Source organism: Podarcis bocagei (assembly GCF_964188305.1).
Source record: "Podarcis bocagei genome assembly, chromosome: 7".
NCBI lineage: Eukaryota > Metazoa > Chordata > Lepidosauria > Squamata > Lacertidae > Podarcis > Podarcis bocagei.
This window is the reverse complement of record NC_138132.1, coordinates 89,380,694-89,405,727: the sequence shown is the minus strand read 5'-3', so window position 1 is coordinate 89,405,727 and position 25,034 is coordinate 89,380,694. Positions and strand designations below refer to the sequence as shown.

The 25,034-nt window shown below is 49.0% G+C and overlaps 1 protein-coding gene across 1 annotated transcript; it reads right to left on the bottom strand.

Annotated features, from left to right (window-relative positions):
• Nucleotides 1–145: 145 nt before the first annotated feature.
• Nucleotides 146–25,027, bottom strand: GGCX (gamma-glutamyl carboxylase). Its single transcript, XM_081202993.1, has 15 exons — nt 24,877–25,027; nt 22,355–22,555; nt 18,652–18,810; nt 18,334–18,499; nt 16,037–16,115; nt 14,764–14,870; nt 11,890–12,053; nt 10,683–10,960; nt 9,740–9,871; nt 6,908–7,059; nt 5,893–6,062; nt 5,494–5,624; nt 4,045–4,192; nt 2,591–2,786; nt 146–530 (listed from the first exon to the last, which is right to left on the bottom strand). Exons 1-15 carry the CDS (start codon nt 24,902–24,904, stop codon nt 368–370), a joined length of 2,274 nt encoding a protein of 757 aa, XP_081059119.1. The 5' UTR covers nt 24,905–25,027; the 3' UTR covers nt 146–367.
• Between the last annotated feature and the right edge of the window lie 7 nt (nt 25,028–25,034).

The following is a 25,034-nucleotide window of genomic DNA, read 5'->3' as shown; positions in this document are numbered from 1 at the left end:
CAGCAGCTACCTCTGGGTGTTTTTAAAAGGATGGTGAAAATCTCTGTCACTAATGCTGGTTTTGTCCCCATCATCTTCCTCCATGCTGAATCTACAAAAGGCAACAGTGAGACTGAGGAGGAGGGCACTGGTGGGGCACTGGCAGAGGCCAGTGGAGGTGGGCAGAAGACAATGGGTCTCAGCAAGCCAGTACAAGAGCCTTGGCTGAAGAGCAGAAGTCCAGAAAAGGGAGAGCGGGTAAGCCACGCAGTCCAGCAAGTGGCTCTTTTGCACGCTCAGAGTGTTCCCCCAACTTCCCATCCTTTGGCCCCATTGCGAGAGCCTCCCTGCTGCTGCTGCTGGCAGCTGAGGTAGCGACGGCTGCTGCTCAGAGTTCAGAACGCCCTGGCTGTTTTGGCACCGTGTCTGGACTGCTGGGTGTCCGGACCTCCTCGTGTTGCATGTTGGCATAGGCCACCTCCTGTGCCAGCTGCTCCAGGGGTGGGCGGCCCAACAACAAGTTCCGCAGAGAAATCCAGGTCATCAGGAGGCTGAGAAGGCAGAGAAACAGAAGGAACTCACCTTATCAGTTTAATGTCTGCATGCACTAGATATGGTTTCTTCAAGAGCAGGCTACTGCGATGCTCTCTATGTGGGGCTTCCCTTGCGCTTAACCCAGAAGCTGTTGTTAGTGCAGAATGCTGCAGCGTGGTTGCTGATAGGGATAAAACCCTGTCAGCATATAAGACCTCTGCTCAAATATCTACATTAGTTGCCAAAGTTCAGGGTGTTACTATTAGTATATAAAGCCCTTTAGAACAAGGGTCAAGTTTACCTGTGAGATCGTCTCACCCCGTATATGCCCAGTCAACCGCTTAGATCAATGGAACTGACCCTGTTACAGGTGCCACATAAGACCCTTTCCACACTGGTTAGAACTCAATATTCTATCACTTGCACTCTGGAACTCCCTCCCTCTTGATACCAGGCAGGCATCTTCACTGTAATCTTTTCAGCACCTGCTAAAAACATTTTTGTTTAGACAAGCCTATGCTGAAGTTTAGAAAGGTGATGTGTGTTTTAATATACTTTTAATATATTATTATTTTAACATTTTGAAAGTCTTTAATTTTTATTAATTTTTGCTAGTAATTATAATTATTGTTTTATCCATTTTGTAAACTGATTTGAGGGTTTTGTTGTTGCTGTTTTGTTTTATGATTATCAGCATATGACATTGTGGCCCCGGAGCAGAGTTTTCCAAACTGTGTGCCATGACATGTTAGCTGCAATGTGCAGGTATGTCGAGCGAATGCTCTTAGTTTAACCTCCGGTTTCCTACTAAAACTGAACTACTGTGTCGCATAGTGATGCATGTCTAAAAAGTGTGTCACCATCCTGAAAAGTTTGGAAAGCTCTGCCCTAGAGCATTCCCCATTTGGTTCGGCCAGTGAGACTGCTCTCAGTGCAGGCCAGGTGACGGGCGCCGAGAGAGCAGAGCCCCCTTGAGGTTGTTCTCCTGCTGCCATCATATTTGGTGACGGACAGGTGAGCAGCCCCACCCACTGACTGAAGTTGGCCTGCCGGGGAGGTCAGGATTTAGTTCCCCAGCTGTGCATTTTCACCACCATAGACTGTGTGCCCAGGGAAGGGCCTTTTCTAAAATGTAAGACAAACCAGCACTGTGAAGAGGAACTGCCAGAAAAACAAAGGACACTTTGTTCGTTGCTCCTTTGTTAAAACAATTTTGCCAGCTACCAGTCCATTTCCAATCACAATTCAAAGTGCTGGTTATGCTCTGTATGACTTGGGACCAGATTACTCAAAATATCCTATCTCTCTATATGAACCTGCCCAGGTGAGCTCACCTTCTCTTAGTCCCATCAACAGGAGAGGCACAGCTGGGAGGTGACACAAGAGAGCCTTTTCTGTGGCTGCTCCCAGACCGTGGAATTTCCTCCCAAGAGAGGCTAGCTCCCTCTTTGTTATCCTTCCACCAGCAGGCTAAGACCTTCCTGTTTAGAGAGGCCTTTTTTAAAAACCAAGGTGCAGACAATGCTGATCACTGGTTAATGTCAGGGCAGACTACAGTCATACCTTGGGTTACAGACGCTTCAGGTTGCGTTTTTTCGGGTTGCGGACCGCCGAAACCCGGAAGTACCGGAACGGCTTACTTCCAGGTTTCAGCAGTCGTGCATGTGCAGAAGTGCTGAATCACAACCCACATGTGCGCAGATGCACTACTGCGGGTTGTGAACGTGCATCCCGCACGGATCACATTTGCAACCCGAGCGGCCACTGTATATTTTAACTGCTGGCTCTAAATGTGTTCTGATGCCTTTTAACTTTTGGTTTTAACTAGTTTTCTTTTATTACTTTGTATTTTATAACAACATTTTTAAACGCTGGAGACTACCTTGAATCCCAGCTTGGAAGAAAGGCAGGCTATCAAAAACATGAAGTAAATAAATGAACGCAGTCACCCTGGCAGCCAGACTATAGGGTGCCCACAGCAACATCCAGCTGCCGAAGCCAGAAAGTGGACCAGGTTAAGCCAGCAAGAAATGGCAGGGAGGGCAGACGTTGTGCAGAAAGAGAAGGCTTTTCTCACCTCCTCCGGAATACGAAGTACTTCTTGGCGATGAAACGGTGGAAGCGCTCGGCCAGTGTGGCGTTGCGGCGCTTCTGCAGCTCCTCCATGCGCCACTGGCGGCGGAGAAAGGCCTCCACGACAGGGTCCACCTGCGTCACGTTTTCCATGGAGCTGTCCAAGATGGGCTGTAGCTCTGGAGGGAGGGGCTCCGTTTCTGGGGGCGGGGGCAATATCAGGATTTAGTATCAGAAGTCTGAGAGTCGCTTGAAAATGAAATAATGCTATCGTGTAAACCTATGGTGCGACTGCACTTGGGATACTCTCTATGTAGTTTCAGGTGCTGGACCTCAAAAAAGGACATTGTTTCAGAAAAAGGAAAGCAAAATGATCACGGGCATGGAGTAATTCCTCTGCAAAGAAAAACTGCAGTGTTTGGGACTTTTTTGTTTAGAAAAAATTGGGACTTGGCAGGGAGGGGAGATGAGAGAGGGACAGACATGGCAGATTGTATAAAATTATCTCTGGTGTGGAGAAAGTGGACAGGGAGCCCTCTCCTATCATATAAAACCTCAGGGTTATTCAATGAAGCTGAATGTGGGAAGACTCAGGAGAGATTAAAGGAGTTCTTCACCCAGCACAGAGTCAAACAATGGAACTCACTCCCACTAGTGGCAGTGATGTCCACAAACTTTAAAAGAGGATTAGAGAAATTGATGGAGGATGTGGGTGGCTCTGTGGGTTAAACCACAGAGCCTAGGACTTGCTGATCAGAAGGTCGGCGGTTTGAATCCCTGCGACAGGGTGAGCTTCCGTTGCTTGGCCCCTGCTCCTGCCAACCTAGCAGTTCGAAAGCACATCCAAGTGCAAGTAGATAAATAGGTACCGCTCTGGCGGGAAGGTAAACAGCGTTTCCGTGCGCTGCTCTGGTTTGCCAGAAGTGGCTTAGTCATGCTGGCCACATGACCCGGAAGCTGTACGCCGGCTCCCTCAGCCAATAAAGCAAGATGAGCGCTGCAACCCCAGAGTCAGACACAACTGGACCTAATGGTCAGGGGTCCCTTTACCTTTACCTTTAAGGCTTGCAATGGCTATTAGCCACAATGTCTATGTTTCACCTCAGAGGCAGTTTGTGGGAGTTTGGGAGCAGGTGAGAGAGGCTACTACACTCCCGCCCTGCTTGTGGGATTCTGCTTCAGGCATCTGGCTGTGCCCTGTGAGAACAGAATGCTGGACTGGATGGAAGAAACCGGCAGGTGTTTTCATGATTTCTCCTGAAAGCACCTGAAGGCACCTTGAACTTTCCGCTTGGGACTGAAGAGCCCAAGGCCAGTCCTTGGCCTGTCCCAGCAGCAGGCGTGAAATAGAGGAGGACTGTGTCAGCAGAGGCTGGTGCCCTGGAGCCGGCGGTGCAGCCGGGAGACCTTCTGAGGCCCCCAGTTCATTTGCCCCCCCCAACCACTGCTCAGCCTTACCTGTCCCATTCTGCACCTTCTCCCGCAACTCCTGCAGCCGAGTGAAGTTCTGCTCAAGAGCCGCCTCTGTGGTGTTGACGTACATGTACATGTAACAGGACGGTTCCTGGGACACTGTGAAGACTTTGTGGTATTTCCCCGGCGGCAGCTGTGTCCAAGAGGAAGAGAGCAAAGTTGGAATATCAACACGGGGCCCTGATCTCATTTTGCTTGGGCCCCACCATCCACAGCAGGGGTTCTCAAAATGGGCAGTACTCCCCATTACTGGGGTGGGGGTGCTATGAGGCAGAGGAGGGCTGGAGCAGGTTCCTCCAAGCATGTTGACTGCTTATTTATGACTGACCAGGAGAGAGCCTAGAGCAAAACACCTTTCTTGCTTTGTAAAGTTTTTCTGCTCCTACTACTTTCAAAACTATTTCCTTTGGTCATGGTTTGTTTGTATTTGTGATTCTGAGTTCTCACAAGGCACAAGAGGGGCCATATTCAGTTCAAAAGAGAAAATGGGCTATATTAAAGATGAGATAGTCAGCTTTTTATGATATAGCAGCAGTTTAGTGTGGTCATTGACTGATTTAACACTCAAGAGAGGCTTTTCCCATGGAAAGTGTTCAGGCCCATACCTAGAAAGCATTCAGTTAAGCAGAAAACCACCCAGACCTGTCCTTTCTAGGCACAGGACAAGTGGAAGTGTGGACAAGTCCTTAATGTGGTATAAATGACAGAGCAGTGGTCCATCTGAGCCAGTGCTGCTCTGCTCCCCCGATTGGCAGTGGCTCTCCTAGGTCACAGGAGCGCAGAGGTCTTTCCCAGCCCTGCTGCTGTTTGAGATGATACTGGGCAACTGGACCTTTGACCTGCTGCATGCAAAGCCTGTGCCTGACCATGAAGCCTCGGCCTTTCAGCAGTGCATGCAAATATTGCGCATGGGGTGAAGGTTCCAATACTTCATTGGGCTCGGGGGGTGTGAGGTGGTCGAGAGGTGGTTAGATGCCCATTGCCTTTCCTTTGTGCTTAGGGGCAGAGCATCAGGATCACTGGTGGTCCTGGAGGCGGCTGGAAAAGGCTTCCCTTCCTCTGCTCTCCAATTGCGAAGGCTCAGCTCGGTCCTCATAGAACCATAGAATTGTAAAGTTGGAAGGTACTCCAGGGACAATCTAGTCCAACCCCCTGCAAGGCAGGAATCACAGCTAAAGAATCCCTGACAGATGGTCCTCCAAGCTCTGCTTAAAAACCTCCAAGGAAGGAGCGTCCACCACCTTCTCAGGTACTCTGTTCCACAGTTAAAAAGTCAGAAAGCCATTCCTAATGTTTAGTCGGAATATCCTTTCTGGTAACCTGAAGCCCTTCTGGAGCAGCAGAAAACAAGCCTGCTCCATCTTCCATGGGACAGCCCTTCAGGTATTTGAAAGTGGCTATCATATCGCCTCTCAGCCTTCTCTTCCTCCTCACCTGTATCCTGTCTCCTTCCTGCAGCGTGTGGTTCTTCTGCGTGCTGACAATCTCCACTGCAACTTCCCCTTTCAGCAAGTGAAGGCTAGTGTTGCCAAGGTCCTCACTGACAAAGTTTTCCAGATGCAGGCCTGCCATGGGGGACAACTGGGAGATGAGCAGCTGGAATGCAACAGAGCGCCTAGGAGCAGCCCCAAGACCACGGCTGCTCTGACACCCCAAGGTGACCCCCAGGTGAGGATTCACCAGTCTCTTGCAATGGCTTCCCTACACAGGCAGTTAAAAGGGGCTCTGGCAGCTTTCTCACACAGGCAAAAGGCAACATGCCAAAGAGTACTGAGTAGACTTGGCTTAAACAGGGATACCGTTTCCAGGAGAAGGCAAACAGCACAGACGTACCTGGGAAGTCTGCAATGAAGACCACCTCGGTTTGGTTGTCCAGAGCATCCTCAATCTCCTGTAGCTTTGTCCGCCAGGGTGACAGGTCAACCAGCAGAGGCTTCACCCATGTCGTCTTTTGGAAAGGGGACCACTCAGCCTTCACAATGTCCACATGTGGATCAAAGAGTCTAAGGAGGGGAGTGACATGGGCAAAGTGAAGATACCCAAATCAGAAGGACCCCGGCCATTGTCAAGTCAATATAACTGGCAAGGAAGAGGGCTCTGCCTGCATGGCTGTGTTCCTCCGATCCAATACGGCTGTCATTCCTTCCATGAGCTCAATTCCAGAATATCTTTTGAGTCACAGACCACAATGATTTGGCTCATCACCAAGCTTTGCAGGATGGGCTCAGCTTGAGTTTATGAGAGGTTTACCCATTTAAGGACAGGCGGTTCTTCAGTGTTCTATCCAGTGTCTCCTCAAAGTCAGTGACATTACGAAGGAACTGCATGATGGGAAGCAACATCCTAACTTCCACCCCCACCCTCCCCAACAGCTGCCCCATCCCTCAACACTTGTATAGCACTCCAAATTTACTGGAATTGTTAGTGCAGCTTGTATAATTCCCCCTCCCCACCTCCCGTGGGCCAAGTATGACAGGTGAAGAGACAGTCCGCCTGCCAATCACCCAATGTCACAATGACATCAAGTGACCTGCTTCTCCTTACCTGGTTTGAAATCAAACCATCCAGGCAAAGGCGCTGTGCTTTGAAAGCCCCAGTGATCAGCTGATGTACAGTTGCAGGTGCCTTTGATTAATGACAGGAAGTGCCTGGCAGCCCCGGTTTTGGCACAGCCTCGTCTTTACCAGCCACACAGCTGGCATGGCCAGGCCAAAGCAGCCTGCTGGCCAGTTGGGGAAGACCGAGGAACCTGATTGGGCCTGTGGGCTGGAAGCTCCCCAATTTTGCTTTACTGTCATTGCAAGCAGCAATCTCAAGGGCATTTCAGCTGCTGGAACAGCTCACTCACCTCTGCTGGAAGCGATCGTTGATCGAGACCCAAATATCAAAGTAGATCTCCGGCTCCGAAATGTTATAGCTGTGCAGCAGCTGACTGAGACAGGTGGCATACTGCTTCACCATGTCTGCGTGGTCCCTCCAGCGTCGACTCTGGGTGAAGACCTGCCCTAACACATGCAAGTCTCAGCTGGGGCACAGGAATGGTGGCAGGCTGGTGGGGGGGGGTGCAGGGAAGAGGAGAATGGGAGGGCAGGAGGACAGACTTGCTGCCATGAGAGGTCTTAAGAGCAGCAAGGTCTAGCAGTCAGTACCCAAAATCCCAACAGTTCTACAGCTAGAAAGTGCAGATTCCAAAGATTATGCAGCTCCTGCAAATTCACCTCTCTGCACTTTAGATGTATTATTTGTTCCAGCTGCTGAATTTGGACCAGACCACATCATTATCGAGAAAGGTTTAGTGGTTGTTTGAAGACTATCCCTGCCTCCAGGTCTGGCCCTGACAAGAAGGCTACAGGTGTCCCACAAGACACTGTGCAATGCCAGGTCAATGATTCAGAAGACCGCTGCCATCCATGATTTGATGGAGGAATTGACCTGGCATGTTATAACAGAGACTTGCTTGGACAAGGTAGAGGAGCCTGTTCTTGCTACTGCTTATCCACCAGGTTTCTCTTACACACAGCAACCCATATCATGTGGGTGGGGAAGAAGGCGGGTGCAGTGATTTTTAGGAAGTCTTTAGTTTTCACTGGGAGTCCTATTAGGGAGACACAGTTTTCTGAGTGCATGTTCTGGAAGTTGGGCAATAGGGGCAGTACAGGATTCCTTTTGGTGTATTGACCTCCCTGCTGCACCAAGGATTCCCTGCCCAAATTGCTTCAGGTCATGTTGGATGTTCTCCTGGAGACACCTGGCTTGGTGGTCCTGGTTGATTTTAACATCCATGCTGACATGGCCTGACAAGGGGCTGCTTGGGACTTCATGGAAAGCATGGTCTCCACTGAGATGTCTCTGAATAAATATGGCCCTATTCATAGCCATGAACACACCTTAGATCTGGTGTTTACCTCTGTGGATGTGGGTGATCTGACATTAAGTTTCAGTGGAACAAAAGAAGTGCCATGGTCAGATCACTTCCTGGTGCAACTAGACTTCTCCGCAACCCGATTCAAATGGTCTGCCCCTGACACTTAATGGATCCAAACAGCTTCCAAAGGAGATGCATTATCCCTTTCTGGTGGCCTCTCAGCCGGTTCCCTGGTGGCACGCTGGAATGTGAGGTTAACTAGGGCTATCGACTGTCTGGCTCCAAAGCGCCTACTCCAACTGCATGAAGTTCAGATGACTCTGTAGTTTTCCCAGAGCTGAGGTTGATGAAACACCCAGAGTGGCTGCGGCAACCCAGTCAGATGGGCGGCATTATTATTATTATTATTATTATTATTATTATTATTATTATTATTATTATTATTATTATTTTCTCTAAAAGCTGGATTTTTATTCCAAAAGAAAGTTAGGCATCCCAGATTGATGCATCTTGGTCTATGAAACAGCTTGTATTTTTGTGTGTATATATAAATATGGCAGAAAACCCACAAGCATCAACAAGTAATTATTTGTAAGTATCATTTGGAGGTTTCCCATCTCCTGAGATCCTCAGGAAACCACTTTGAAGTGGGTGGGCTGTGCAGTGATCCTCCCAATTATGATTATTACTTGCACTAATTAGTCATGTTCCCATAGAGGCTAGTGGCGCAGGACGCCAGGGTGCCAAGTTCTGGAGGGTGCCAGGGAAGAGGCGGAGGCTGGATGTGGTGCCTCCCAGCATCAGCTTGCCGCCCTTGCCTGCCTCCGTCATGCCGCACCATGCCTGGAGATTCCATCTGCCGTGGCTACCGCGGCACAAAGCGGCCAGCTGAGCCGGGAGCCGCCACGTCCAGCCTCCGCCTCTTCCCCACCCTCCAGCCGCTGCCTGCCTCCTCCAGCCCTGCCGGCAGCACTGTCCTCCCTTAAAAAAGGTCAACAACTCTGGGAAATGGGGGGGCGGCGGCGGCGGAGGGAGATTTGCACCACGGCACAGGATATGCCCTGCATGTTTCCCCCCTTTTCTTGTTTTGCATAAAGTTAACTCAAAGCAACTTGCAATACACAGCATATGAACACTTCCCTACATATCTGTCACACATGGCATGGGCTTATTTTATGAGATACATAGCAGGCAGCCTTGACAAACATCACACTCCTGCAGTTAAAACTGACACAGGTACAGTGGTCTGAATGCAACCATGTAACCGACCAGGGGCACCAGCTCTTGTGGGCTCAGTTCTTTTGCCCCTTCCCATATTTTGGGGGTGGGGGCTGGGCCCCCCAATGTTCTAAATGCATGGAGGTGAAGTGTGGAGTCGAGCACAGCACAGCTCCAGTGGCCAACTCCTCCTCCTCCTTCTCCTCCACAGAGGGGCAAGAGGGTCAAAGCTGCCACCTGCTGGTGGTGGCGCCAAGAGGAGGTAGAGGAGGAGATGCCAGCCATTGAAGTCATGCGTTTGGCTCAGCCCCCAGCTCCTCCCAACATTAGGATGTCACACATGCAATGTTGCCCGCCCGCCCCCTATCGCCCTTGCAAGCTGGCGCCTCTGTCCTGACATGCAATGTATCCCTATGTCCAATCCCTGTACGGGACAGATGTGTATTCCTGCTTTGCAGGACTAAATGATCCTCAGGGTCCCTTCCAACTCTACAATTCTATTATTTGATTTGCAGTGTGCCATGTGAGAAGCAGCTCAAGTAAAGTAGCCCAAAGCTGCCCCTGCCCCCTTGCAAATGGAAAGGAAGAGAAACTGACCCCAGGGTTGAGGTAGCCAACCTCCCCAGTGAGACCATCACGGTACGTAATCTTCACATGCTGGTGGGAGCGTGCGTGGACCATCATGTCCCACGAGTAGCCATAGAGTCCATTTGTCCAGTTGTTATAGCCCTGCACAAGGAGTTGAGGGGAAATCTGGTGACTTTTCCCAGAAAGGAGCTTGTTTTCCCTCTTCCTTCACTCTCCCAGCCTGACAGTCATGGACAATGCACTGAGCTGCCACTTTGGACTATTATTTTCTGACTAAAAGCTACCAGCAACCAGATATTTCACCTCACAATCCTGATTAAGATTCGGCCATTACTATCCCGCAGAAATATATTTCAGTGTAGCTCTGGACCAGGGAACCTCTCAAGCTTGCAGGAATGCTGGGAAAGAAATGCATCATGGGAAGAATTGCACTGGCTCAGGGGGGGCCTCCTCAGTCCCTCCCACTTTGTTAGCCCAGATCCGTCATCTTCTGCTTCCCAGAGGACCCACGTCAAGGAAAATCTTGTCTGTCTAATGACAACATCCAGCACCTTTTGCTCCAAGACCCATGTATATATATGCACGTCTGCAAGAGTTAAGAAACACCCCACAATACCCTCCAGAGCAGGAGTAAACTTGCTCCATCTTCCTAGTGACAGCCCTTTATATATTTCAAGATGGATATCTCATCACCTCTTAGTCTCCTCAGCTAAACATCCCCGTTCTTCCTCATAAGGCTTGGTTGCCAGACCCTTTACCTCCTCATTCACCCAGTTTGATCACATTTCAGCTTGTCAATATCCATCTTAAACTGGGGTGCCCAGAATTTTTTCCAGGACTCCAGGTGGAGTCTGACTAATGTTGTTTAGGGCTTTGTGAATTAACACAATTAACGCAACGCTATCCATGGCACCACCATGTTGGCTGCTTCTGCCAAGCAGGCCTGTCTCACCTGGGTGATGAAGTGGGAGTAGGGCAGGAATAGCTGCTCCAGCACATACAGCACTGTGAAGATGGCCCCCAGTTTCTGCCGCAACCCCAGCTTCTGGGCTCCTCTGCCTAACCTCTGCTGCCCTGCTCCTCCATACACACACTCCTGGCTGGGCTGTGGAGCCTCTGAAAGGGGCAGGAGCCTTTGGAAGCAGGCCGGGAACTTGGCAATCAGGTGGCGTGGCCAGTCTGGGTAGCAGAAAAGGGGGCTGGTGGCCAACATGGTGTAGGAGAACATACCTGTGGGCAAGAAAAAAATGCCAGGAAATTGGACTTCTGTGGAGTGGGACAGGGAGGCCAGAGAAGGAGATGTTTGCAATACCAGGCCAATGCTAAGGTTATGTACAATTGCCATCTCCCACCCACCACCTTGCAAGGACAAAGACAAGGAGGAAGTTTTATTTCCAAGTTTGTCACACAAACTACCCCAAATGGCATTAACATAGGCTTGCAAGTGTCTGCAAAAGCCTCTCCCCCCCCCCAAATCTCTCTCCCCCCCAAAAAAAATTGGGGATTTTTTTCCTCTCTGCATGAACCTATGTTAGCAATTTGCAGCCTGTTAATACTATGAAGGGGGGTGGTGTGAGGAACCAGTGGCATAGCGTGGGGGGTGCAGGGGGTGCCGGCCGCACCGGGTGCAACATCTGGGGGGGCGCTCGCACTCGCAGCTCTCTGCCCCTACCTGGCTCACTCACTCTCTCTCACTGCAGTGCTGGCTGTGCGAATCCGATCCGAGCCGCTGGGTCGCCACCCACTGTGGAGGGGGTGGGTGCCAGGCATGCGGTGCGGAGAGAGAGCGAGGGACTATCTGGGGGAGGGACAGTGCAGCGGCCGCCCAGTGCAGCACTGAGCGCGGGAGAGAACCACACCAGACCAGACCAGGCAGCAGCAAGAAGAAGCTGGCAGCAGTGGCAGGTTAGGGGTTAGGGGGCGCAAATTACTTGCCTTGCCCCGGGTGCTGACAACCCACGCTACGCCACTGTGAGGAACCACCCACATTTTTTCCCAAACAGCCAAAAAAACTTGTTTTCCTGGTTACCTAAAAGGGATTCTTACTCACCGCAGGCAAGCAGGAGCGTGGTTAGCGGCCAAAGCCAAACAAGGCAGGAGTTAAGGGCTCCTGACCCTCTTGCGAAGAAGAGAGTTGTTTGGACATCTGGAGAACTTACCAATGCTGAAGAGCTGGGAGTTCATGCAGTGAAAGTAGGAGACAAAGACAAGAGCAACGGGTCGGGTGGCGTCAAAAAACAACAGGTAGCCAGCGGTCAAGTCCAGCATGAGACCCCCACCATGCACTACCAGCAGGCTGGTCATCTCCTCTGAAAGCACCAACCTGAGATAGAAGAGACAGCATAACTGAGAAGTGGTGGGTGGAGGTGAACAGCCGATGCTCAGGACTAGGGATGCACAGCAATGTCAATTTCTATGTGATAATTCACAAGTCTCTTCTTTTTTAAAAAAAGCCCATGCAGATTCCCACCCTCACTCACTAGCCGCAGGGCAGTTCCAAGGGTTTGGGTATATGCAGTTTTCATGTAAATGCAGAACCTTTGGAACTGAACCACCATGTAAGACGAAATCATACTGTAAACTTAGATATGCATTTTATCACGAATGCATTTCTAAATTTATTTTAGTTTTAAATCTGCAAATATATATACACACACACACACACACAAACACACACAAACACACACAAACACACACTTTTTTGCGCCAGGAACTGTATCACAAAATTTGGTCATGTCCAAAGGATAATCATATTCCAATCCATGTATTCATCGAAGTGGTGGGAGGTCAGCTCACTTAAAAATGTGAACCGAACGGTGGCTTCTGGTTCTGCTCTGCCTTAATGGAGCCAGACTCCATGACAGAGAGAGAAGGAAAAACAAGGATGATTGAGGGTAATTATCCTTGCAAATTCCCCCCCAGGGACAGGGGGAAGGGGCTTCACTCGCAGTTCATCTCCTTGCTCTGGCATGGAATGCGGGGGGGGGGGGGCAGGGAGGAGCTGAGTGCAAAAACATTTTGCCCACCAGAAACCCTCCAATGCCGTCATTAAGAAGCAGAGGTTCTCCTGTTAGTTGGAGCTTAATTGGACTAAAGTACAGGCGCGTGCTAGAAGAGATGAGATCCCAAAATGCAGAACAAAACTGAAGATAAGACTTCATTTGGTGAAAAAGACGGTGGGCAGACAGTGGAGCCTATGGTTTGTTTAAAGTTTTATTCTCTACATTTATGATTCGGCAACTCTCCTCTGAATTTTAGTTCAAATTATATTTGTACAAGTGAGAATGAAAGAATTGGATTATAAATATGAAATATAATATCAAATGGAACTGTGTGTGTAAAAAAAGGAGAAAGGGAGGGAAGCTCTATTTTGCAAAAGGCTTAATGATAGAAACTTAGAGCTGACTCTTCCCTATCCTTTATTATTTGCAGAGTGAACTGAATAATGCTAAGAGGACTTGGAATTTAATTTAATTGGAAGTATATATCATATATCTTCAGTTGGAAGGAAGGATGAAAGGCGTCTGTGAACTGCCAAGGAACTGATAATGTTCTTTACTGAGTCATCTGCAATTCGACAGACCGCTCTTCTTCTCAGACTGAGAGGGGAAATGGTAAAAACAGGTTATTTATTGGGACAGAGTGACTTTCGCAGCTGTTGCAAAAGTTGCAAAACAGCGAAGCACAGGACAGAGCGATGGAGAAATTTCTGGAACAATGGGATATCAGCTCCGCCCAAGGCATGATGGATAACAGCAACAACCAGGGGAAAGAAAGACATAACATCTTACAAGGACAGGAAGAAACACCACAGACAGAATAACTGCCACACACAGGAAGAACAAGAATCTAATTTGAGTTCCTCACTTGTAGCTTTATAAATCATAGAATCATAGAGTTGGAAGAGACCACAAGGGCCATCGAGTCCAACCCCCTGCCAAGCAGGAAACACCATCAGAGCACTCCTGACATATGGTTGTCAAGCCTCTGCTTAAAGACCTCCAAAGTAGGAGACTCCACCACACTCCTTGGCAGCAAATTCCACTGTCGAACAGCTCTTACTGTCAGGAAGTTCTTCCTAATGTTTAGGTGGAATCTTCTTTCTTGTAGTTTGGATCCATTGCTCCGTGTCCGCTTCTCTGGAGCAGCAGAAAACAACCTTTCTCCCTCCTCTATGTGATATCCTTTTATATATTTGAACATGGCTATCATATCACCCCTTAACCTCCTCTTCTCCAGGCTAAACATGCCCAGCTCCCTTAGCCGTTCCTCATAAGGCATCGTTGACCAAAGACCAAAAGGCCTTTGACCATTTTGGTTGCCCTCCTCTGGACACGTTCCAGTTTGTCAGTGTCCTTCTTGTACTGTGGTGCCCAGAACTGGACACAGTACTCCAGGTGAGGTCTGACCAGGGCAGAATACAGTGGCACTATTACTTCCCTTGATCTAGATGCTATCCTCCTATTTATGCAGCCCAGAATTGCATTGGCTTTTTTAGCTGCCGCGTCACACTGTTGGCTCATGTCAAGTTTGTGGTCAACCAAGACTCCTAGATCCTTTTCACATGTACTGCTCTCAAGCCAGGTGTCACCCATCTTGTATTTGTGCCTCTCATTTTTTTTCATTTAATGTGTCAACACGAATAGAAGTTTTTAATATTGCAGTTGTTGTATAAGGGATTATCATTATGACTGGAAATTAATACGATTCTGGAACGCAGAAATAAAGCAAATAATCAATTCATCAAATCTAGCACACAGGGGGCCACTTTATCTAAATTATATAATTTAGTATTTGAACAATTGGTATTAATAATTGTATTATAAATTGGTATTGTTATAATGCAGTTATTATTGGATTGTAATTGAAAACTAGTAAGTATTATCCCTAGCTAAAGCCAGACCCTTCGTGGGAATTCCACCCTCCCAAATCTAGGATGCAGAAGGGAGCGGCTGGAACCTTCCACCTGTGTGATTCCTTGACCTTTCTCCTCCTTCACTGCTTCCGCCTCCCTCCCTCCCTTTCTTCCTCACCTGAAGGGGCTGAAAAGCCAGTGGTGAGCAAGGGAGCTCATGGAGTAGCCTTCGACCCAGTCCGCATCCAGTTTCTTGATGCCCGCAATGAAGTACACAATGAAGATCTGCTCGGGAACAAGGCCAAGAATCTGTGAGTTAGATTCTGAAGCAAACTAGTCAGGCAAGGGGCACAAGACATCAGGCAGGAGCAAAGGGGTTGCCCATCTCCAAACTACCTTCGGGGTGAGGAAAGGACCCGGCTACATATCCCCCAATGAAGGGGGTGAGCTCTTGCTCAGCAGCAGAGCACACACTTTGCACGCAAAAGATCCCAGGTACAATTCCTGGCATCCCCAGGTAGGGCTGGGAAAGACTCTGGCCTGCAAACCTGGAAAGTCACAGCCCGCCAGTGTCAGTGCTGAGCCCATGCTGCTTCTGTGGGGGATGGGGGGTCCTGGCTCCTCCATCAACATAGAGGCCGCTTTGTTTTGTGATAGGAATTTTGAGGTCTTAGATATATGTTAAATGTTCATAAGTGTACCAACCAAGTACGTACATAGATCAGCACAGGAAGACCGACCTGAAACCATTTTTGATTCCCAAACTGACCAAATGTTTTCTCTGCAAGGTCAAAGTGGGAAACCTCCCCATTGTCTCTTTCCTCACAAATCCTGTCTGAAGGGCACATTTAAGATATGAATAGGGTGTGAGCCTGTGACCTGGCTCAGGAACTAAGTATTTATCATTACAAAAGACTGGCTAGGCTCTCCGGGCAATCCAATCAAGTGACCATTAAACAGGTAACCTGTCAGATGAGATAAACAATGCACTCAGATTTCTGCTGTAGACCGCCTTTTCTGTGATGTAGGTATGATGTATCTGGGGGGTGGTCTTAGGTTACACCCCTTCTGTGATAACGTATGATGTATGGAGGGGTGGTCTTGAGCTCCAGGGCAGGGAATTTAAAATGTCTATATAAGGGCAGGCGCACCTTGGTTCTGGGTTGCTCCTCCCTCCTGTGTGTGGTGAGTAAAGACCCTGTTGCAACAGATCAATAAAGATCAGGCTTACTAGCTGCTTTGCTTCTCAATATTCTCTGGTTGGCCTCTGTTATTTTCTCCTACCAATAGGGAACCTACGTAAGGACTCCGTATGGGCTCTTGGATACCCCATAAGGGAAAAAGGGCAGATTTTTGTTTACAACAGTTTCCAGAGGACACATCAGTGCAGACACTGAGAGGAGTCTGCATACTGGGGTGGGGGCTAGGGGGAAATAACAGCAGCGCTTTACCTGTGTGCGCAGCAGCGTGTAGTTCCACAACGGAACATGCGCGTTTCTCTTCTGTGGATTCCAGAGGCCATCAATAGACCTAAAGGAAAGAGATGCATTACCAAGAGGCCTCCAGTGGGACTGAGAAGCTACCCACAGACCATTTTAAATCGAGACAAAGGTGTGTGGGGGGGGTCCAAATCAGCTTAGCCAGTACCAGAGGCGTTCTGGATGCTTAAGGCCTCCTCCTGAGTGATGGCACTTAAGAATTCTGAAATATTATTTTCAGCCCAGCACAACACAAGACATTTTAAAAAGGTGGTGCTGTCAGGCGTGGCCCATCTAATTTCGTCCCCTGCTGCCGCCTCTCCCACCACTGCCTCCCACACCTCCGCTGAAGCCTTGCTTGCTAGGGTCACACAGCTGCAGCACTCAGTTTCTGGCAAGATCTTGCAAGAGGTCCACAAAATCTTTCTGAAACCCAGAAGCCACAGTCACTTCTCCAGTGGCAACAAGGGCGGGGGGTCAGAAGAAGCTTTTGAGCATCCTGACTCATTCAGAAAGCTGGCACCTGGAATCTGTCTTTGCCACAGTTTGGAGCTGGTCATGGGCAAACTAAGTGCAGTGAAGGTGCACATTCCAGGCAATGACCTATGAATCCAGATTTGTAGTTTGTTGCCCTCCAAGCAAGCCCTGAGTGGTAGCCAAGGGTTGCTACTGGATAACTACGTATGGTTTGCACAGAGAGAAATAAGGTCAGGTTTTCACCAACACTAAGCCAAGGCACAGGCTTTGCTTCTCCTAAGGCAAAGGCAGGAGCTGGGAAGCAGCAAAGGAGACGCCCTTGAACAGTGTGTGCCAGCAGGTTACTTGTTCACATTAAACTGTAGTTAATTTTCAACTGTGGTTTAATGTGAAATGTGGCCAATGCCTTGCAATGCAAGACCAACTTCTGCTGGTGTCAACGTGCACAAGATTTATGAGTTAAATATCAATGACTTGCATTTACAGTGGTACTTCGGGTTAAGAACTTAATTTGTTCTGGAGGTCCGTTCTTAACCTGAAACTGTTCTTAACCTGAAACTGTTCTTAACCTGAAGCACCACTTTAGCTAATGGGACCTCCTGCTGCCGCTGGAGCACGATTTCTGTTCTAATCCTCAAGCAAAGTCCTTAACCCAAGGTACTATTTCAGGGTCTGTAACCTGAAGCGTCTGTAACCCGAGGTACCACTGTAGTTTGTAAGTGTGGCAGCACCCACACTTTGGAACTCCCTGCCTGTTGACATCATTCATTGAACACTTTTCACAATTTTTGTTTGGCAAGCCTGCTCAGATACTGTATGTAGAACACTGGCGGGTGTTTTAATCTGGTTTTCAGCTTATCATTTATTTTAATTATTTTTAAAAATGTTTTGAATAGCTGTTTTTAACTATTTTTACCAATTATTTCACTGTTTTATTCTTTTTTGTAAACCGCTTTGAGGTTTCTTTCTCCAAACAAGTGGCATATACATTTTATGAGATAAAGGAAGTAAGATGTCTGCTCATGTTCCTCCTCCAGCTGCTGGAGACTTCCTAGGGACCTCACGCCAGAGCCTGCAAGTGTCTTGGACTGAATAGAGGCAGGGGTGGGGGGGTGGAAGGTACTAGCTGGGGAGCCCCCAGGGGAACAAGGCTCAGAGCCCAAGGACTGGTGGTGGAATGATGACAAGTGGTCAGAAGGGAGAAGAGGGAGCAGACTGGGAGGAGGATGTGTTGGAAGCTGAAGACATAACAGGGTTTAGTGAGCAGGAAGAGGCTGTGGCAGAAGCAGAGGTCAATAGGCAGAAGTGGAGGCAGGCTGCTGAAGAAGCCAGGGAAGCTCTCCCTCCTGCTGCGACCAGCTCTCCTCCCTGCTGGTCTCCCAGAACACACAGAGAAATGAAGAGGGTGGAGCAAAGAGAGACAAGACAAAGGAGCCTTAGGCTGCTGGGGAAGGAACTGGGGGAAGAGGGGCCTTAGAGAGGCACTGGGAAGGCCCCACAGTCTCACAACGGCCACAAATGTAGCAAGACCTACTGGGAAGAGTTGCTGTGATCACTGCACTGTTTTGGTTTCCTGGAATAAAGAGCTAACTTCACTGAGACTGGTGCTTTTTCATTGCTGACCTGCTCCTGACTCCTGACACAAGCTGTTCAAATGTCAAACGGAAATTGTGTAATTGAAATGCCGGGAAAGGTGTTTACTTGGCATAAGCATGTTGTGAGCAAAGAGGAGGCACTGCAAAACCTGACATCAGGGTTGTTGGGTAAAAGCAAAGCAAAGGGGTACCCCTTACCAGTAGCGGTTTGCGTTCATGAACAAGAGCTGGAAGCCCAGGAGGCCGTAGAGGTAGGAGTGGTTGTTCCATGTTGTTTTGTCCAGGAAGAAGACATACCAGTAAGGCACCACGAAGAGCAGGCAGCTGAGGCGGTAGAAACAGCCCAGCATGATCCCCAAAGCACCTGTTGCAGCGAAGGAGGCAAGGTCAGGTCCCCAAAGCGTCTTCTGCAGCCGGACTCAACCCAACAAGGCCCAAAAGCCCAGGAAACAAGGCAGAGCCAACACTGCAGTGCTGGTCCACCCCACCTCCCCGGACTTCTCCCAGTGTCCTTACCCAGCAGCATCACTGTGTAGACAAGGTACATCCAGTCTAGCGGAAGGGGCTCCAGGAAGTTGAAGAGGGGGAAGCGGCACACCTTCAGCCCATCCAGGTATTTGTGGTCCAGCTGGCTCAAGCCTCGCTCCTGGGGAATGTCCAAGGCCATCAACAAACCTAGGCAAGGGCCAGAGAGAAGAATGATGTGGGGTGGAATGGGGTCAAACACTGGAAGGAAACAGGCCTGCAGTGAGGATCTGAACTCTTGGCTCTTACAGCGTTTCCGTGCACTCTGGCCTCTGTCACGGTCCTCCGTGCGCCAGTAGTGGTTTAGTCATGCTGGCCACATGACCCGGAAAGCTGTCTGTGGACAAACTCTGGCTCCCTCAGCCTGAAATGCAAGATGGGTGCCGCACCCCATAGTTGCCTTTGACTGGACTTAACCATCCAGGGGTCTTTTACATTTATCTTACCCTAGTCCAACACTCTAACCAGCACACCACATTGGTACATTATGTGCTACTGCAGTCCACTCCAGAAAATGCTGAGGGTCAGGGGGAACTGTCAGATGTGCGCCACAAATGAAGAGTGAAGGGGGCTCAGAGAGAGTTTCAAAACACAGAGTAGATTTTTTTTTCATTGAAAGCAGCAGTGATTCAAAGGAAAGGTCAGTCATTCTGTACACACACACACACACACACACACACACACACACTTTGTTGGTTTTTAGGACAAACCATCCAGTGCAGCCCACGATGGGATCACACCCTGATCTCTCCTAGCCAAGTCCAAAGTCTCCTATCACTGCTGATAAGAGAGAGGCCAGCAGCACTGGCCCAAAATGAGAAGCCCAAAGCTGCTGCCAGCTACGGATGTGGCATCTCTGCAGCTGCCACCAAAACCAGCTGGCTCCAGTACAGGAGGGAAACACCACAGCTTAAAAAAGCAGCGCATTCCTCCACATCCTGTGCACTGAACTGGATTGCAACCGCCATGAAATTATTTCCCCTACAGCTCTCAGGAAAACCAGCCTATCTATTTTGTTTGGCAAAGAGGCCCTGTGGGCAGCTTTGTAAAGAAGGAGGCGTGTAGGAAGAGACATTCCTCCTGCAAGAGATATGGCAGAGAGTGTGTGAAAGGAGGGCAGCAGCAGCCATCACATGCAGAGAAAAAACAGTCATGAATCCTGCACCCAGCATCTCCCAAAAGGTCACAAACACAGCATGATGGAGGAGAGAAGCCACCTAATTTGGGCTCTTGACACCCATTCCGGGTCTCAGCATGGCCATGCTCTCTCTTAACTCTACCCACCACCCTTTCTAGGTATAATAATAATAATAATAATAATAATAATAATAATAATAATAATAATTTATTTTATTAATATAATTTAATATAATAATTTATATTATTATATAAATAGCTATATGGGCAGCTTCCAAAAAAAATATTAAAATACTGTACTACATCAAACATTAAAAGCCTCCCTAAACAGGGCCGCCTTCAGATGTCTTCTAAAAGTCTGGTAGTTGTTGCATTTACATCTCAATACAGGGTGCACTGAAGATCCTCACAAGTTTAAAGGCTCCAAAGAAAGCAGTGGACATCAAATGATGCATTGAGGATGAGCAAATAGCACAACATCAGCATTGGTGGGTCAAATAAATCTAGCCAAGTTTCCTGGCTTCAACTGTGGCAAACTTCAGGTGCATCAGGAAGACCAAGCAACACAGAGTGGACTAGCAGGGAGCACTATCTTATGCCTGCCAGCCCAAGGGCAAGCTCAGGTGAGTTTCCTGCACTCGCGGCAAGGTGCTCAGAAGCATCCCTTGGAAAGGAAAGTGCCCTTTCTTCCAGGATTTCCTGCACCTGCTGCAGAGGCTGAATATGTGGAGTCTTCAGCCTGGGTCAATTCAGCATCAATTCCCGACAACAGCAAGTGACCAATGCACACTCTGCACCTGTCCTGCTCACCTGTCCTCCCCACCCCAGGCTTTGTACCTGTATTTCATTCTCCCCGTTCAGCCTCAAAGGACCAACAGCATGGCTTGTGACAAGAGGGTACCAGAGAATGAAACAACATACCATTTTTAAATTTCGATGACAGCAAAAAGGAAAGGAAAGGCCCACAAAGAAACAATCCCAGCTCCGATGGGATTGGGGTTTGACAGTATCTGGTGGCCTCTTCTGGTGTTTGCTAGTCAGGCAGATAGTCAAGTCCACCCTCCTGACTCACACCTCAACCTTGGGAGGCCCTTAGGTCACAAATAAGTTCTGCAGTGCTCTCTCCAGCAACTGTACTTTCACTGTAATGTTTATTATTATTATTATTATTATTATTATTATTATTATTATTATTATTATTATTAATCAATCTTTATTACGTTCTAGAGACCCAACAAATCGTTACAAAGCAATGCACAATTCAGACAACCTACCTCCAGGTTAAACAAGCATTTTGTTCAGACTTAAAGATAGGGATCATTGGTTCTTGTAACCACCGATAAAAACTTCACCACTGCTAATGTTCTAGCATTTGTCCAGTCTTCCAATAGGAACCTGACATAGTGAGCCTCTGATTTTCACGGGAAAGGTACCAGCAAGGGTAGTATCAGTTCAGCCCTAGCTTGCTCATATTTTGCACAGTGCAACAAAATATGTTTTATGGAATCAATGTCTTGAGCACACGAGCAAAGTCTGTCCTGGTAGGGAACTCCTCTCAACCTGACATACTATCATTATCATTATTATCATTATTATCATTATTATCATTATTATCATTATTATCATTATTATCATCATTATTATCATTATTATCATTATTATTATTATTATTATTATTTTATCACGTTGTACTGTTAGTGTTATAATTGCTTTCCTACTTCTGTTAAAGAGAATGATGACTGCCAACAACAGGGGCTTCCAGCAGCTTTTCTGAAGATCCAGATGAGGTGTTTCCCTTGCTCCCAGAGACAGGCAGCAACTAGGACAGGAAAGCCACATGTGTGGCACCATGACCCCAAAGACCCTGTTTCTTGGGCTTTGCTGCTGAAGGTAACCTGCAGCAGAACCTCAGGTGTCAACTGGGATTCAAGTCTAGACACACATGGAGGGATGGAGCTTTGCGGATACAGTACGAAATTGTTGGAACACTGTAAATCAGCTTTCTAAAGCCTAGTGGCCTCCAGATGTTGCTGCTGTCGCTGTTCTTACTACTATTATTATTTTAGGCTAGTGTTGAATGCATAAGAAAGGAAATCTCCAAGGAGAGGGCATTCCATATCCTGGGAGCTGTAACCAAGGAGGCCCTGCTATATTACAGATATGGCACTATCAGCACTGCCTCTCCACCTTAAGGCAAGCAATGGGGCAAAGTGCTCCTTCAAGTAGCAGGTTGGCTACCAAGGGCTTGATACACCAAAGTGAGCACCTTAAATCCATCCTGATAGCAAATATGCAGTCTGTGCTCCACTGGCTAAGGGGAGTTGTAATCCAAAAATATCCAAAAATAAGCACCAGGTTGTGGAAAGCTGCTGCTGTGGGCACAGATCAGCATCTTTCCGAAAGCAGTTGACATCCTGGAATCTTTCCTAAACTATACCTATGCCAAAAGGATTTATCCTTACAGATATCCAGCATCTCAATACTCTGAGGGGCCTACAAGCACTCTCCAGTCCACACCGACCTCCCAGGGCCAGCACTCTTAAGGCAAAAGACTCACCAAAGAGAAAGCGGAAGATGCCCAGCGCCGCAGGGTCAGTCGGCCTGTTAAGTAAGCAGACAAAATGGTGCCAGCTGGAAAGATCGGCCCATTCAAAGCCCAGGAGGCGCTTGGTCCAGCTGTGGAGGGTCAAGGGCCCAGGATCCTCCTTCTTGTTGCTGTGCCTCTTCCGGCTGGAAGGAGACTCTGACAGCTGAGTGCCTGCAAAAATAAGATGAAAAGGATGGCAGCTGCACCCCAGAGGGAGAAAAGGAGTCGTGGATCAGCGGCAGAGCATCAGCTTTGCATGCCAAAGCCCTGAGTTCAATCCCAGAATTGCTGAGTACGACTGTAAAGGTAAAGGTAAAGGTAAAGGTACCCCTGCCCGTACGGGCCAGTCTTGACAGACTCTAGGGTTGTGCGTTTGTCGCACTCTAGAGGCCGGGAGCCAGCGCTGTCCGCAGACACTTCCGGGTCACGTGGCCAGCATGACAAAGCTGCTCTGGCGAACCGGCACCAGAGAGGCACACGGAAACGCCGTTTACCTTCCCGCTATAAAGCGGTACCTATTTATCTACTTGCACTTAAGGGTGCTTTTGAACTGCTAGGTGGGCAGGAGCTGGGACCGAACGATGGGAGCTCACCCCGCCGTGGGGATTCGAACCGCTGACCATGCGATCGGCAAGTCCTAGGCGCTGAGGTTTTACCCACAGCGCCACCCGCGTCCCTGAGTACGACTGAGATGGTCCCAAATCTGAACAATACTGACCAAAGCCGTATCAAACCACTTTAAGCAGTCAAGGCTCCCAGGAGCTGTAGTTTGTGAAGGGTGCTGAGAGGCCTTAGGCAACTCCCTGACCCAGCAGCAGGCTCTCTCTATGTTCTCATGCAGATGGTGCCCTAGACAGCTTGACTCAGGTCTCTTTAATTTGAGAGGCACCAGAATTATGCCAGCAGAGGCTACTTTTCCTGTGACTTGGAGACAGAGGAAGCTACTGCCTTCTAACAGGAAAAGTAGCCTCTGCTGGTATAATTCTGGTGCCTCTCAAATTAAAGAGACCAGAGGTTGCCAACGGCAAAGGAATGGGAGAATCTGCATTTTGAAAACCAGCACACTGCTAGACACACACAGCAAGTTCAAACTGGCTGCTGATACCCCCCCCCCAAAAAAAAATATCCTGCTGTCTACTTCACCTTGTTGCACATATTGGCCAAGTCTTGTCCTTACACTCTGGTGTGACCAAGGGACAGAGTCCAGGCAGGAAGGGGCAGGCTGAGCTGGGGTGGGGGGAGTGTAGAATGTTGAGGCCCCCCCAGACTATACTATATTGCACCCTTTACTCCCCCCCCCCCATAAAAGTGAATGAAGTGGAATGGACTCCATTGGGAAGTTGTGGACTCTTCTTCCCTGGAGGTTTTTAAGCGGAGCTTGGATAGTCATCTGTCAGGGATTATTCAGCTGTGCTTCCTGCATTGCAGGGGGTTGGACTAAATGACCCCTGGTGTACCTTCCAACTCTACAATTCTATTATTCTAAGCTTTTAAAAGATATATGGGACGCAGGTGGCGCTGTGGGTTAAACCACTGAGCCTAGGACTTGCTGATCAGAAGGTCGGTGGTTCGAATCCCCGTGACGGGGTGAGCTCCCATCTCTCGGTCCCTGCTCCAGCCAACCTAGCAATTCGTAAGCACGTCAAAGTGCAAGTAGATAAATAGGTACTGCTCCGGCGGGAAGGTAAACGGCATTTCCGTGCGCTGCTCTTGTTCGCCAGAAGCAGCTTAGTCACGCTGGCCACATGACCTGGAAGCTGCCTGCGGACAAACGCCGGCTCCCTCGGCCAATAAAGCGAGATGAGCGCCGCAACCCCAGAGTCGGTCACGGTTGGACCTCATGGTCAGGGGTCCCTTTACCTTTACCCTGGTTGCTAGCTAAAAGCATAGCTGTCAACCTTCCCTTTTTTGTGGGAAATTCCCTTATTCCAGTGCCGTTTCCCACTGCTATCCCGGATTGTTAGATATCCTGTAGACTGTCCCCGGGACAGGTGAGGCTGCTGATCCCTTATTTTCAAATCTGAAAGTTGACAGCTATGGCTAAAAGGGCAGAGCAGCGACCAATGAGACACAACTCTCTTAAGGCCAGTGCTTTTTTTTCATTAAAAAAAAATGTTTAGAGGTACTCTCATTTTCCTGCTCATATTGAAACACTGTCCCTCAATGGGTCCAAACTTAGATTCACAAAATGTTTAGGGGTATGCGTCCCCCCAGAAAAAAGCTTACGGCTATCCCGGGTTGTCTCTCACTCTCAAAGGCCAGCGCTGCCCTGGGCAGGGGAGAATTAAAAGAGGAGATTGCAGAGCCTGCCATCCTCGCCCCACCGCGGGGCGTTTGCCACGGGGAGACGCGGTGCCAGTCCCGGGGACGGGCGCTGCGCCCCAGCTGGGCTTGCAGGAAGAAGAAGAAGGGGGGCCCTTCCCCAGCACACCCCCCCAGAGGCCTGAACCTGAACCTCGCCCCCCCCTCGCCTGCCCTCTGCCCGCTCCTACCCGCAGCGTGCACGCGCCCCGGCCCCATCTCGACGTGGCGGTGGGAGAGCGAGAGCGCGCCCTTCCGCTCGGCGGAGTCCCGGCCAGGGAGGCGCCCCCCGAGAGAGGAGGGCAAGGCAGGCAGCGCCGCGCAGCCCTGACTTCCGGCTCCGCGGAGG

Excerpts from the sequence above, each read along its gene's own strand:
- GGCX (XM_081202993.1), bottom strand. The coding sequence starts at position 24,904 with ATGGGGCCGGGGCGCGTGCACGCTGCGG. Across the intron at positions 22,556-24,876 it reads GGGGCGCGTGCACGCTGCGG|GCACTCAGCTGTCAGAGTCT; the intron begins GTAGGAGCGGGC and ends TTATTTTTGCAG. Across the intron at positions 4,193-5,493 it reads AGGAAGGAGACAGGATACAG|CTGCCGCCGGGGAAATACCA; the intron begins GTGAGGAGGAAG and ends TCTTGGACACAG.